Source organism: Boleophthalmus pectinirostris, unplaced genomic scaffold (assembly GCF_026225935.1).
Source record: "Boleophthalmus pectinirostris isolate CB_2022bp ecotype Guang Dong unplaced genomic scaffold, ASM2622593v1 HiC_scaffold_2, whole genome shotgun sequence".
Lineage (NCBI taxonomy): Eukaryota > Metazoa > Chordata > Actinopteri > Gobiiformes > Gobiidae > Boleophthalmus > Boleophthalmus pectinirostris.
Window position 1 is genome coordinate 8,292,624 of NW_026571152.1, and position 13,557 is coordinate 8,306,180.

General features: G+C 39.4%; 1 protein-coding gene across 1 annotated transcript in view; it reads right to left on the reverse strand.

Moving 5' to 3' along the window:
- snx33 (sorting nexin 33) overlaps positions 1–12,709 on the reverse strand; it is a 56,039-nt gene extending 43,330 nt beyond the window's left edge. The window contains exon 1 of the mRNA XM_020923200.2: positions 10,405–12,709. Coding sequence (XP_020778859.1) covers positions 10,405–11,869 — 1,465 coding nt within the window. The 5' untranslated portion in view covers positions 11,870–12,709. The remainder of the gene's footprint in view (positions 1–10,404) is intronic.
- Positions 12,710–13,557: the final 848 nt, after the last annotated feature.

Consider the following 13,557-nt stretch of genomic DNA (forward strand, 5'->3'; position numbering starts at 1 on the left):
TCTAGTCCTGCTCTCATCCTGGTTTAGTCCTGGTTTAGTCCTGGTCTAGTCCTGGTCTAGTCCTGCCTCATCCTGGTTTAGTGCTGGTCTAGTCCTGCTCTCATCCTGATCTAGTCCTGGTCTAGTCATGGTCTCGTCATGGTCTAGTCCTGGTCTAGTCCTGCTCTCATCCTGGTTTAGTCCTGGTCTAGTCCTGGTCTAGTCCTGGTCTCATCCTGGTCTAGTCCTGGTCTAGTCCTGCTCTCATCCTGGTTTAGTCCTGGTTTAGTCCTGGTCTAGTCGTGGTCTAGTCCTGCTCTCATCCTGGTTTAGTCCTGGTTTAGTCCTGGTCTAGTCCTGCTCTCATCCTGGTTTAGTCCTGGTTTAGTCCTGGTCTAGTCGTGGTCTAGTCCTGCTCTCATCCTGGTTTAGTCCTGGTTTAGTCCTGGTCTAGTCCTGGTCTAGTCCTGCTCTCATCCTGGTCTAGTCCTGGTCTAGTCCTGGTCTAGTCCAGCTCTCATCCTGGTTTAGTCCTAGTCTAGGCCTGGTCTAGTCCTGGTCTAGTCCTGCTCTCATCCTGATCTAGTCCCGGTCTAGTCATGGTCTAGTCCTGGTCTAGTCCTGGTCTAATCCTGATTTAGCCTTCATCCTGGTTTAGTTCTGGTCTAGTCCTGGTTTAGTTACAGTTTTGTTGTGGTGTGTTTGTGCAAGTGTGAAGCATTGCGCAGTAGAGGTGTAATTATTTCCAAATCTCTCAGTGCGATATTATCACGATATGCAGCTCACTGTACAATAATTATTGTGATATTTTGTAGAAACTAACAGAACTGTAATATAAATAAATAAAACTTTTTGCTTTTAAAATCCTTGACAAGACTTCGGTACGAATCATTGCTGTCATAATCCCAAGAATTAAAGTAAAAAACATATATCTTCATGTTGTCTGCACTGAAATGAATCATGGGATATGTAGTTCCATATGTTTATTAACTGTTGCTACTATAAAACTTATAGAACTTGTGATTCGATATATTGTGACAACCCACGATTATTGTGAGATATAGTATCACGATATTTGATTTATTGGTACGTCCCTCTTGCACAGACAGCAAAATGAGAACGAAATACATTATAGAACTGTAATAATAACAATAAAAGCAATGTATTTCTGTAAATTTGCCATACTATGCATGAATCATAAAATCTGTGTTAAGTGATACTTTGCACTGACATCATGCTGGGGGTGTTGTGTATGTATGCATATGGTGTAATGTTAGCATGGTGACACAATGCACACATTAGTAAACAGCCAAAGAGGTTTTAAGATTGTCTGAAAGTTAAATACATTTTTTTTTAAAAGGATTTAAACAACACATAAAAGCATTCATGAGTCAAAAGTTTGACCAAGTTTTTCACCAAAAAGTTGAGCGTGACTAACTGAAAAACCTCTTGTAATTCCATCTACGTCAGTTCTTTCTCATCAGACTGTGTTGAAACAGCTCAGATTAAAGTCTAACAAAGCCTCAGACAGAGCATGCCTACAGTTAGCATCATAACCCCAGGGACCGTTGATGACGTCAGCTGCAAAGTAATAAAGCAAGGTCCTGACAACAACTGCAACAGACCACAGGCTCACTGGAGTTACTGCAATTACAACTAGGAATAAAGAGAGGAACTAGTTAACACTGTATTTATATTTACACAGCTCAACACTCACCGGTGCATAAAGTAAGCATAATAAGCAGCAGATTAACCAGTAAAAACAATTCAAATACCACCCCATAAGTCAACAAAGACACCTGCTTACAGCTCGAGAGAAACTCAAAGTATGTGTGATCCAGATCTCAGTTTAGTCCTTATTTGAACCAGTCCTGATGTAGACCTGGTTTTGGCCTTCTCTAGTCCTGTTATTGCAATTACTGTATTTTCTACACTATAGGTTGCACTTAAAAGCCTTTAATTTCATCAAAAAACGACTGCGCGCCTCATAATCCAGAGTGCCTTATATATGAATTTATTGGGGTGTCTTAGTACGACTTTAGTAAACATTACAGCTACCGTAGTCAGGAGCATCGTGGAGTAATACATACTGTGATTCCTTTTAATATCAAAATGCACCTGTCAAGAGACACGCTTACAACGCCCACTTTAAACTCAAGGCTATAAATCACGCTGTAAAACATGGGAATAGAGCAGCTGCGAGAGAATTCAACATTAATGAATCATCAGTGTTGGGAAGGTTACTTTCAAAATGTACTCCCCTACAGATTACAGATTACATACACCAAAATGTAGTTTGTAATCCATTAAATTACTTAAAGTGACTAACGCAATCTGAATACTTTGGATTACTTGATATTGTCATGCTTTTTAAAACAACATGAATGTAGCGACCACATCCTGAAAATTCTTGTTTGTTCTCTTCAAATGGTTTAGAGCCGCACAGGAAAAAGCGCAGTCTACGCAGCGTACGCGAGAAAACGCTGTCCACAAGCGGCGCACGGGAGGACGGCGGTGTCTGCACTCCATCACGGAAGGAGATGTGGTCCGCACGTTCTCAGGTTGAGATCTCAGGTTAAATCACAAATATCATAATGAAACTTACACATGCGTTTAAATCTCTCAAACAACATGTATTTATAGAAGCTTACAGTACATATTGTTGTTATAAGACAATCTCTGATGCCTACTAAGATAAAGATTTGCACCTGAGAAAATGTGACTGCACCCATTTGTAATACCGGCTCTTTATCAGGCATGTTCTGACCTGAGCTTTTTCTTCTCTCTGTAAACCGCAAGAGCTCTGACGGTTCGTGTAGTGCACATGTTCAGCTGGTGCCGCTCCCTTGTGAACTGAAGTGGCCGGGCCTGTTTTGGTATCAGCTGGTGTAATGACAGGACCACATTCTCACCGCATTCAGGAGTTAAAAGCTTCCTGTGAATACTGTTAAAGGGCCTCTATTATGCAAAAATTGGCTCTTGTGAACGTTAAGCCACGTTTTAATGTTGTTACTTCATCAAAAACAAATCTGGAGTCGTGTTTTGGTGTTTGTGTTTCATTCGCACGTTTGACTAATCCTTTAATATTAGTCTGTCTGCATCTTTAAAGCTCAAAATGCTTTGTTCCACCTCGGGATTTCATGTAGAGGTAGTTTTCAAGTTAACAGCTATATTTTACCATTTACGGTTTATTGTTCTAGGGCTGAAATTATCTAAGTGATTCTAGTGAAGGTGTATGGAGTTTAAAAACACATTAGAGCACCTCCTGTATTACACATGATTGTATTATGTCTTTCCAAAGTACAGATATATTTGTATAAGCAGCTCTTGAGGTCAAAATAAGTCTGCTGTGTACTGTCTGCTTCTAATTATAAAGTGTAATATTGTCCGAGAATCAGGAAAGTTGTGAAAAGCTCTTATAAAGTCACTGTGGTGGATAATTAGGTTGCTCAGAATTCATGCGGTAAGTGAGGTATCTGTACTTTACTTAAATCCATTTTTAAAGTGGATACGTTTTACTTTTACTCTACTACATTTGAAAGCAGGTATCTGTACTATCTACTCCACTATATTTTAGAACACGACTGAAAAGGTAAAAGTACTTTGCATATGATTTGAGAGGTTATTTTATCACTATGTAACTTTTATGTAGCTTTTTGATTTTAAGTCAAGCACCTGGTTCTGTCCATGAAGACATACTAGACCAATGGTGTCAAACTCAAATTCACAGTGGGCCAAACTAAATATTTATTGAAAAATTTCAACAACATCTGCATGTTTTCTCTTCTTTTGAGAAATGCAATGTTAAACCTTTTCTTATTAAAATAAATGTTTAATCATAGTTTTGCTTAAACACTGAATCCAGAACAAGCAGAATATCAAATAATAACAAAATTTTAAATAAATAATGTCTCTATAGCTGGCAGGCAGCTCTAATACATATTTGATATGATCTCGCGGGCCAAATATAATTATATTTCAGGCTAAATTTGGCCCACAGGCCTGAGTTTAACATGTGTGTACTAAGGAAATAGCTTTTCCCTGGAATGTACCACAGTATGGCATTAAACTTGTTCCATTTGAATGTAGTTATGTGTATTTTCTACTCCACTATATTTTGGAACTGGACTGAAAAGTAAAAAGTACTTTGATTATGACCTCAGGGGTTATTTTTTAGCATGTTTGTGGTCACATCCTGACTAAAGCTTCTGAGGTCAAGCTTCAGCTTTCAGCAAACATAAAAATAGCAAAAATAAAAACACAAAACTCATAAGAAAATTAAGAAATCGATTCGTATTGACTAAAACCGGTATCGTTTTTAATCAATATCAATACTTTTAACAAATTAACAAATGAAAAACGCTTGAAAATCTGCATGAAATATTTTTATTTTTCACTCCAAAAGTAAGGTACTTCAATATTTTACTTAAGTTGATTTTTATGTGATAATCTTACTTTTCCTTGAGTAAGTTTTTGCCTCTATATCTGTACTTTTACTTAAAGGTACATTGTGTAACTTTCTCATTGACGGTCTGTCAAATGGTTATCTCCACGGAGATGTTATTTCTTTGCCTGGAATGTCTCACAGTATGGCATTAAACCTTTTTATGTTCAGGGAGTCCAAACCAGACCAAGTTACAGGTAAGATCTGTGGAGAGGCGACACCACTCACAGTCAGAACGCCTGTTTTTCTGAGCTTGCAACTGAATAAATAGAGAGAAAAGATAGAGCTGTTTAATGTCATACTGTGGAACATTCGAGGCAGAGCAATAACGTATCCATAGAAACAAGCAGGTGACAAACCCCCAACCAAAAAGTTACACAATGCACCTTTAAGTAACAAAACTCAGTACTTTATCCAGCACTTTGAATAACTTTGGACCACTCCGAACTGTTTAAAATGTACTCGTTCTGTTTTTCACGTTTTAAGATGGGACCACTGCAGACTTGAAATTGAAATTATTCTCTCCAATGTGAAAGCTCCTGGATGTGTATTTCACAGATTACCAGCTGCGTTGTGTCTCTGAATCCAGACGTCCTCACAATAATATCCTATTCTCAGCAGTTCAGCCGAGCAGTACAATGAGCGCCTGTGTGTGTGGATAAAGGAGGAGGAGGGGGCAGGAGGGGGGAGGGGCTATGGTGTACTTGACCTCTGCTGCTCCAGGCCAAAACGCTGACCTCATATGTCTCTGTGACCAATCAGACACTCACAATGGCTCACAATTTATATACAAGACATTACACCGAAGATAAATATACAAATTATACGAAGAATAACAAAGAATAAAATATACAGGACAGGGGGAGGCAGAGGTAACACCAGGGGAGGGGTAGGGTAACCAAACGTCACACATAACCAAAGTTCACATTTACAGATAAAAAATTTAATTGGTTAAGAATTTCCAGGGTTTTAACAGCTTTGGAATTGTGGAACAAGTGAATGGTTTTCTTACAATGCTGGATTTTGGAAAGGAAAAGTAGGTAAAGTAGGGTGTACGATGAATGAATTTACATTTATGGATATGAAATTTTCCTAAGATAAATAAGAGATTACCGTATTTTTCTGAATATAGGGCGCACTTTTTTTAATGGTTTGGGTGCGACTTATATAGTAAAATTTTCACACTGATAGCCACCAGAGGGCGCTCTAGGCTTGTGTTCTTAGAGTGCTACTCCTATTACCCCTGTACCACTGTCACTTCACTCTACTGCGCATGTCTCCTGCAGAAAGAGCCTCTGTCCTGCTGCAAGTAGTGAAATATGCAGGTGAAAATGGTAAACGAGCAGCAGAAAGAAAATTTTGAGTGAGCGAGAGCGTGACTTGTGTCACCGGGAGGATGTACCATACTCTTAAAGTAGGCCAATATTCTGAAAAAAGTACTTTAATGCTTATACTTAAGTCGATTTTTTCATGTGGTACTTTTACTTTGAATTGAGTAACTTTTTGCGACTGTATCTGTACTTTTACTTAAGTAACAAAATGGAGTACTTCATCCACCACTGTAAGTTACACGGTGCACCTTTAATCTCATGTAATACAAGTCCTTTCAACTGACAACAATAAAGTTTTTTTAGTTTAATAATGTCACCACATTCTGAGACTATTGTGAAAAAATAAAAAATCACTTTGGTTTATTTATAGTGACAGAGAAGATGAACTTTGTGCCAGATTTTTGTTTCCTGTGGATAGGCCCGGTAATTACAGAGATATCAACCACAAACCGGGCCAACAAATCTGCAATGTGACAGCGAAACGAGCAGCAGAAAGAAAATTTTGAGTGAGCGAGAGCGTGACTTGTGTCACCGGGAGGATGTACCATGAAACTTTCCCGGAAGTCACTGGACGAATTGACAAACCTATTATTACTAGAACTTCCCTTTCAAGATGAAATGTCAGTTCCAGTATTTTATAAAATAATTTTCCCCCAAAAAGTGCAACTTACAGTCCAGTGCAACTTATACATATTTTTTCTTCTTCATTGTGCATTTTTTGGTGGTTGCGACTTATACTCCGGAGCAACTTAAAGTCCAAAAAATACGGTAAGGATATAATAATGTTTACTTTTCGTGTGAAGCAATTTGGAAAAAAAACAGCATGTCTTTAAAAGAAAGAAAAATGTAAAATGGGACACAAAGTTGAGTATTTATATGACAAATTCCTTCCAAAAAAACACAGTCTGGGCAGGTCCAAAATCGATAAGCGGCGGATTTAACACTGCTGGTTTTTAGAGTCTAGAATGCGATGATGTCATGTTCTCAGACGGTGGGCAAGGGTCAGATTTCCCAATTGATCACATTGTACTCTGACATGTTATATCTATAAGGTAAAAGCTCAAATGTAGAACCTGAGCATTTCTATTTGTAACTAGACACTAGAACTCACTATATTACCACAAAAAGCTGCATTTTAACAATCCCCTGTCCGTGTTGAGTATTATTGGCCTATAGAGTGTTGTGACGTCATTTGAAACCCAGCAATTCTATAACTGTTACCTAGGAACCAAGATGTACTCTAGGCCAAAACTCCTCTAATGTACACAGACATTTTTATCTGACACATAAAACACCTTGATTTTGTTTAAATAAATAATAAGTGTCAGAAAAACGTGTCTCTTGCGTGTAAATTGTGATAAACTTTTTGGACAGAATTTTCCTAACGGGATTTCATCAGTATGAAACTCTGTACTTCCTGTAGTTTTCGACATATTTTTCAACTTTTCTTTGCTAATTGCTTCTTGACTGATGTAAAACTATCACTTATATTTACAACAGTTCATCCACCAGATAACAGACTTTTACCACTGGAGGTTTTCAGATTCTAGAAGGTGATGATGTCATGTTTTCAGATAGTGGACAGGGGTCTATTCAACTCTGTAGGAGAGTTACTGTTTTTGGAAGAAACATCAAAAATAAAAGTCCATAAAAGTCTAATCTTATCGTTTTTTGTTAGAGATTGCGTCAACAAACCTGCAATATTGTAACTTTTATGGTACAAGTCCAGCACCTGGTCATGTCCACGGAGATATACAGCACTATGAACTAGAGCTTTTCCTGAAATTTACCACAGTATGGCATTAAACTTTCTTATTTAATTATAGATGTTTTACAATGAAAAATATGATATGATATGATAAAATATGCATTGTGCTGTAAGCGGGCCCACCTTTCCACAAACGAGACCTGTAAACTGACATAGTGCTTGTCTCCATGGAAACAGATAAGTTTAATATCATACTATGAAAAATTCCAGGCAAAGCAACAACATCTCCAAAGTAAAAGTAGTGAAGTACTGTACTTCAGTAGATTTTTTTTAGATATCCGTGCGTCACTTAAGTTCATTTTACAGTAGGTACTTTTACTTTCACTTCACTACATTTGAGAGCAGAAGTCTGTACTTTTTACTCCACTACATTTTTAACTGGACTGAAAAGTAAAAAGTACTTTTCAGATGATTTTATGGATTATTTTTCCTATATTTGTGGTAACATCCTGACTAAAGGTTTATATAAATACATACACAGAACTTATAAGAAAAAAATAAGAAATTGATTCGAATTGCTGATCAAAACCTGTATACTTTCAACATCACTACATTTAATACTTTAAATAATTAACATTTCATAAAAATCTGCATGAAATACTTTTACTTTTTACTCTTAAAGTAGGCCAATATTCTGAAAAAAGTACTTTAATGCTTATACTTAAGTCGATTTTTTCATGTGGTACTTTTACTTTGAATTGAGTAACTTTTTGCGACTGTATCTGTATTTTTACTTAAGTAACAAAATGGAGTACTTCATTCACCACTGTAAGTTACACAGTGCACCTTTAATCTCATGTAATACAAGTCCTTTCAACTGACAACAATAAAGTTTTTTTTGTTTAATAATGTCACCACATTCTGAGGCTATTGTGAAAAAATAAAAAATCACTTTGGTTTATTTATAGTGACAGAGAAGATGAACTTTGTGCCAGATTTTTGTTTCCTGTGGATAGGCCCGGTAATTACAGAGATATCAACCACAAACCGGGCCAACAAATCTGCAATGTGACAGTTAAGCAGCCAGTTCTACCTGTATACCTCATGAAAAGGAAGTAATTCAATCAAACTAGATGTTAAATGTCAAACGTGGGTGCTGTGAAGGGCGTGCCGCAGTGGGACGCATCCTTGACAACAGCAGGTAGCCATGAGGGGAACGCCACAATCTCTATGTAAGGTATTTCCAGTGCAGAATTTAAAGGTCATTGCACTAACTGAAAGTAGAGATTGGGCAACATAGAAAGACAATGAATATTTTTGTAGTTTTAGTACTTATGTGTCTTAAATTTAATGAGTTGAAGTTTAAGTATCAGCCAAATGTGAAAGGATTGTAAAAGTACCCACAATAGAGCAGAATATTGTTTTATGCCCTTATTTGGAAGTTACTTTTTCCCGTTAACATTTGAATAGGCTGTTTAAAACAATGCTCTCACTATCCAAATTGCAGTCCCTGGTTCATCATTGTTCACTAAGGAAACCCAGAGACCCCATAAAAGCAGCAGTTTACTCAGACATGCAGCCATCACAATCTGGCTTTTGTCAAATGCACACTAAGAGTGCTCGGAAAACTATATTTCATAACACTTTTTCACCTACCCCCTCTCTCCACCCTCTTCTTAAAAGGACCTGTTTCTGTTATTAATCTTTGGTGAGAGAAGTTCAATTTTGTTCAACATTGTGGGCGACCAATGAGCTCCTTAGTTTCAAGTGCGTCACTGCAATAAACAAATCCAATTGCACAGTCACGTTTGGTTCTGGCTCTGACATAGCAAGTGATAACCGGACATGCCTCTGGGGAAATCAGCTGGAAAGTCTCCCTGAACTGTACCCTTTATGAAACTAAGTTAGTTCATCTATACACATAGGGCAAGGGTCTCCAACCTTTTTCCTCCGGTGAGCGACCTTTACAAAACAAAAATGCCAGAGAGCTAATCATTTTAGTGGGTCAAGTTGGTGGGTTTAGTTGAGACAATTATAAGAAAGACAGTAACTGTATCCAAAGAGTCTTTGGGTACAGTTAAATGCCTTTAAAACATAAACCATTGTCCATTTATTAGTTTGTATTAAAAGATTCAAGATGATACAATGGTAATAGTCATGTAATTAATCAGTGCTTTGTTATTCAGCACAATTCGTGTATTTCCAAAGTTCCTTGGTGAGCTACTTGGAAGAGGGTGGAGAGCTGCTGGTAGCTCCCGAGCTACAGGCTGGAGACCCCTGACATAGAGGATATGGGGAACAAGAAAAAAAATATTTAAAATACAATTTCATAGTAAACCTCTGTGAGCAAATGAGGATTATATTGATATTACAAACTGAAAAAATGTGTGTCGTTTTGGGAAGATCGGTAAAATGACATAACCAAAGTCTGACTCGCTCCATTCACATTTCATTTTATTATGGTATAAAATGCTGATTTTCTAACCTAACAGTGCATAACGCGACTGACTAAAGACCGGCGAGAACGTCCCACCTCTCCTGGGCAAAGAAGTATGCCGCCCAAGAGAAGGGGCCACCCGGAGGGAGATGGGGGACGTTCCTGCCAAGAGAATGGGACGGCCCTTGCTGGGACTTTCAAGCCAGGGGGAACGGTCAAGCCGGTATTCGCCTCTATTTAAAAAAAATACAAAGATACAAATACAAAGATATCAGTCTGAACATACAAGCATAGAGTTTAAAATCCACACTTTAATCTCACAAGTTGAGCTGGTTCGTTGGTGACATTTAGAATTTGGTTTTGTATCTCTTATACTGATTGTGTTTTTTCTATTGCTATCCTGCCCTGTAAATCACTTTGGGCACCATAGCCTGGTGTAAAAGTACTATATAAATAAAGTTAACCTTGACCTTAATGTGACGATGTTGTGTTGTGTTTGCGTTACCTTTCTGCAGGTGGATGATGTCGGGGAAGTTGGCGAGCAGGCCTTGGTACAGCGACAGTTTGTCCAGCATTTGGAAGAGGTCATATTTGGGCTGCTCCGCGAACATCTCCCCGATGTTCTCGTAGGTGCGTCCCGTGTGCGAGATTGCATTGTTGAGGGCGTCCGAGCAGTGAGGCGGGTCCAGAGTGAACGAATGACTCACAGACTGAAAAGCGTTGCCCAGTCTCTGAAACTCCCGCCTGAATCCGCCCAGATGTTTCCGAACCAGCTCCGAAGCCACGTGCGTTAGCTGCAAAACGCTATCGTCCATTTTTTTGGCAAACGATTTAAAAGTGTCCACTCTCTCCTCGACGTCCTGCAAATCTTGGTGTTCGTTCGGGATTTGAAGCGTCAGCATAAAGTGGGCGCCGACCATTTCGTCCTTCTCTGCTCTCCGTTTACCCAACTTCCATTGCTTGTCGTCCGCGCACATCAAAAAGTGCTCAAAGCCCTCGTACTGGGACAGAACTGGGTGACTAGTCATGTGATTCATCCATAATACGAGTCGTCTTTTCCGTTTTTCGATAAAGTCCTCTTCGAATCGCCCGGTCGCTTGCTTTTCGGGCAAATGTGGCACGGAAATGACTGTGAATTTGTTCAAAAGCCTGTTGTAAAGCCAGTCGAAGTGCTTGTAACGTCTGTAAACAGGGCGCCCCGTGTGGGTAGGGGTGACACGGTATGATATGTACGTTTTGATGCCTTTAAATTTGGTCTGTTTTGTTGGGTCTTCAATGGAACATATAAAGGGATTTGGGTTGTCTTTCCAACGCGGTCCAACTGGTCCCATCTCAATCGTATAGGATTCGGCTATCTTGGCCATCATCGGGACATCGCCCAAAACGAACGCTTCTACCCCTGAGCGAACAAAACTAGAAAATCGATTCAAGTTTCTCCCCACCATACTGCTACTTTTTCTGGCGCTGGAGATGCTATCCTGACGCTCCATGGGCGGGCGGGAGCGGTAGTGCACGTTGGGGTTGCTAGAGTTCGTGACGGAACTCTGGTGCGCATGCCCATTGGCGCCCGGACCCCTCGTCGTGTGACTCGTGTGATCGAGCTCCTCCACCACAGTCGACCGATCGTCCCAGTCGTCCCAATCGTCGTAGTCGTCATCGTCGTAGCTGTAACTTTGCTGCAAGTGCGCGTTGGTGGAATTCGGCGTTCCGTGGATGTAGGTGGAGTCGTTGCCCAGAGATCCAGCCGGGCTTATCGAACAATCGTCGGTCAGGTTGGAGTTGGAACGACCGCGTATGATCTCCACGTAGGACGCAGGGAAGAGTCCTCGCTGTCCGCGGCTGTTCTCGCCTTGAAACCATCCGTCCACCGAGTTCTCATCAAAAATAAGCACCTCTTCATTTTCCTGTATGCTAATCTCCTCTTTGTTTTCGCTCTGGAAAGTATATATAGCTCTAGCTTTCACTGACATCTTGAGTGGTTTCCTCGATCCTAAATTCTACCATCTATAGCCTTTTAGATTACGTACTTACTCGCTCTTTCAGTGCATGGTGTATTGGAAAAAAATCTGACACTGGTTTCACTGTAAAATTGAAGCTATTATCATATTACATTGCAGCTGCTGGATCAGGTGTGCCAAAACAATGCTGTGGCTTATGTAAAATTAACAGTTATAAGCACAAAACGTGTCCTCTAAGAGACGTAAACATAACATAGACCTGATAATCCTACGTATCGTCATGCAATCTGTCATCTAACGTTTTGTAACAACTTTACGCATTACCTCCCTTGTTACAACAGCTCTCCATTCACATGAGCAGACAACAGGTTGGCAAACAAAGCTGGCGTATCAAAAAGCAAGCAGCAGTCCGTTGAAATATTCCACATACGAGATCCTATAGCCGTGCGTAATTCACTTGTGCCAAAAGCCCAAACGTCGCCGCGTATTCCCGTGCGTAATGATTATCCTCGGCGCGAATATTTCCAAGACAAAGTGTACTGGCGTGACAATGTGCAGCCCATGAGTATCCGTGCGCATTCCCTTGCACTGAAACTTAGGAGCTATTTCCTTGTAAACAGGTCCGCGCGCATCTTCTATCGGTCCTCCCTCTTTAAATGAGATCCAAAAGGGGCGAGATAAAAAAACAAAGCGAAACATTAAACAACTAACGCGACAAAATCCAACGTTTTCCTAGTTTAGAGCGGTTTGTTTGCGCTGGAAAGACTCAACAAAGTAACTATTTCCATGACGTGAGACTGGACAATTGGAGGCAAGTTAGTTCGCCCCCTTTTCATCTGCTGTTTCTTTATATTCCCTGGGAGACGCGAGCTGCTCGATGCTGCCACCGTTTGGACGAATGGAAAACTGCAACAAGCGCAATCAAAGGCATAGGAGTGTCTTGTAATAAAAGAAATATTTGCCATCATGGGCGTAGACTGGGTTTGAGGTCCAGGGAGAGGGCTAAACTGTAAGAATGCGGATTGTGGTTTAACATCTGTCTGTGTTTTGAATGGCATTTTGGGTAATAACTGACTGCTATAAACAAATAACCGTGGATGGTGATTGTTAAAAGGCTTCTTATGAAATGCAATCAAATCAAAAAATTGCACCTCTCATTTAAAGTTGCGCAATAAAGGCTGTCACGTTTCTGCGAATCTGTGTTTTTCGTATTTATTGCCATTGTCTAGTTTCTGCGTATTTTACACTGGTTCAAAGCAATTGTGAAAGTTCATGCCTTTTCTCTGAGCAATATGAGCAAAAACAATAAAGGCCTTACTTCTATCTGATTATCTTTAACTGTATTTTAATAGAAAAAAGGTAAATTTTTACACAGCAGACATTTGTTAATGGTAGTAGTTCTCAGACAGTTTTAGTTGATTTAGTTAGTTTCTTCATATTTTTACCCTATTTTGGGTTACTTATCACTGAGAACTACTATCAGCATTTAAGATCAGTGGCAGATCTGGAATAGATCTCTTACACATCCATAGTGAAAACATATGCTTTTATTTTTGTAATTTTTTTGGTTTAAAAGAAATACAGTAAAATTTTAACGATACTATTCATAAACAAGTTATAAGAACAGTATTTTTAGTTGTATTTTTGCAGCTTTTACATGAGTGTGGAATGTTGGATGCACATTAGATCCATAGTTAGCC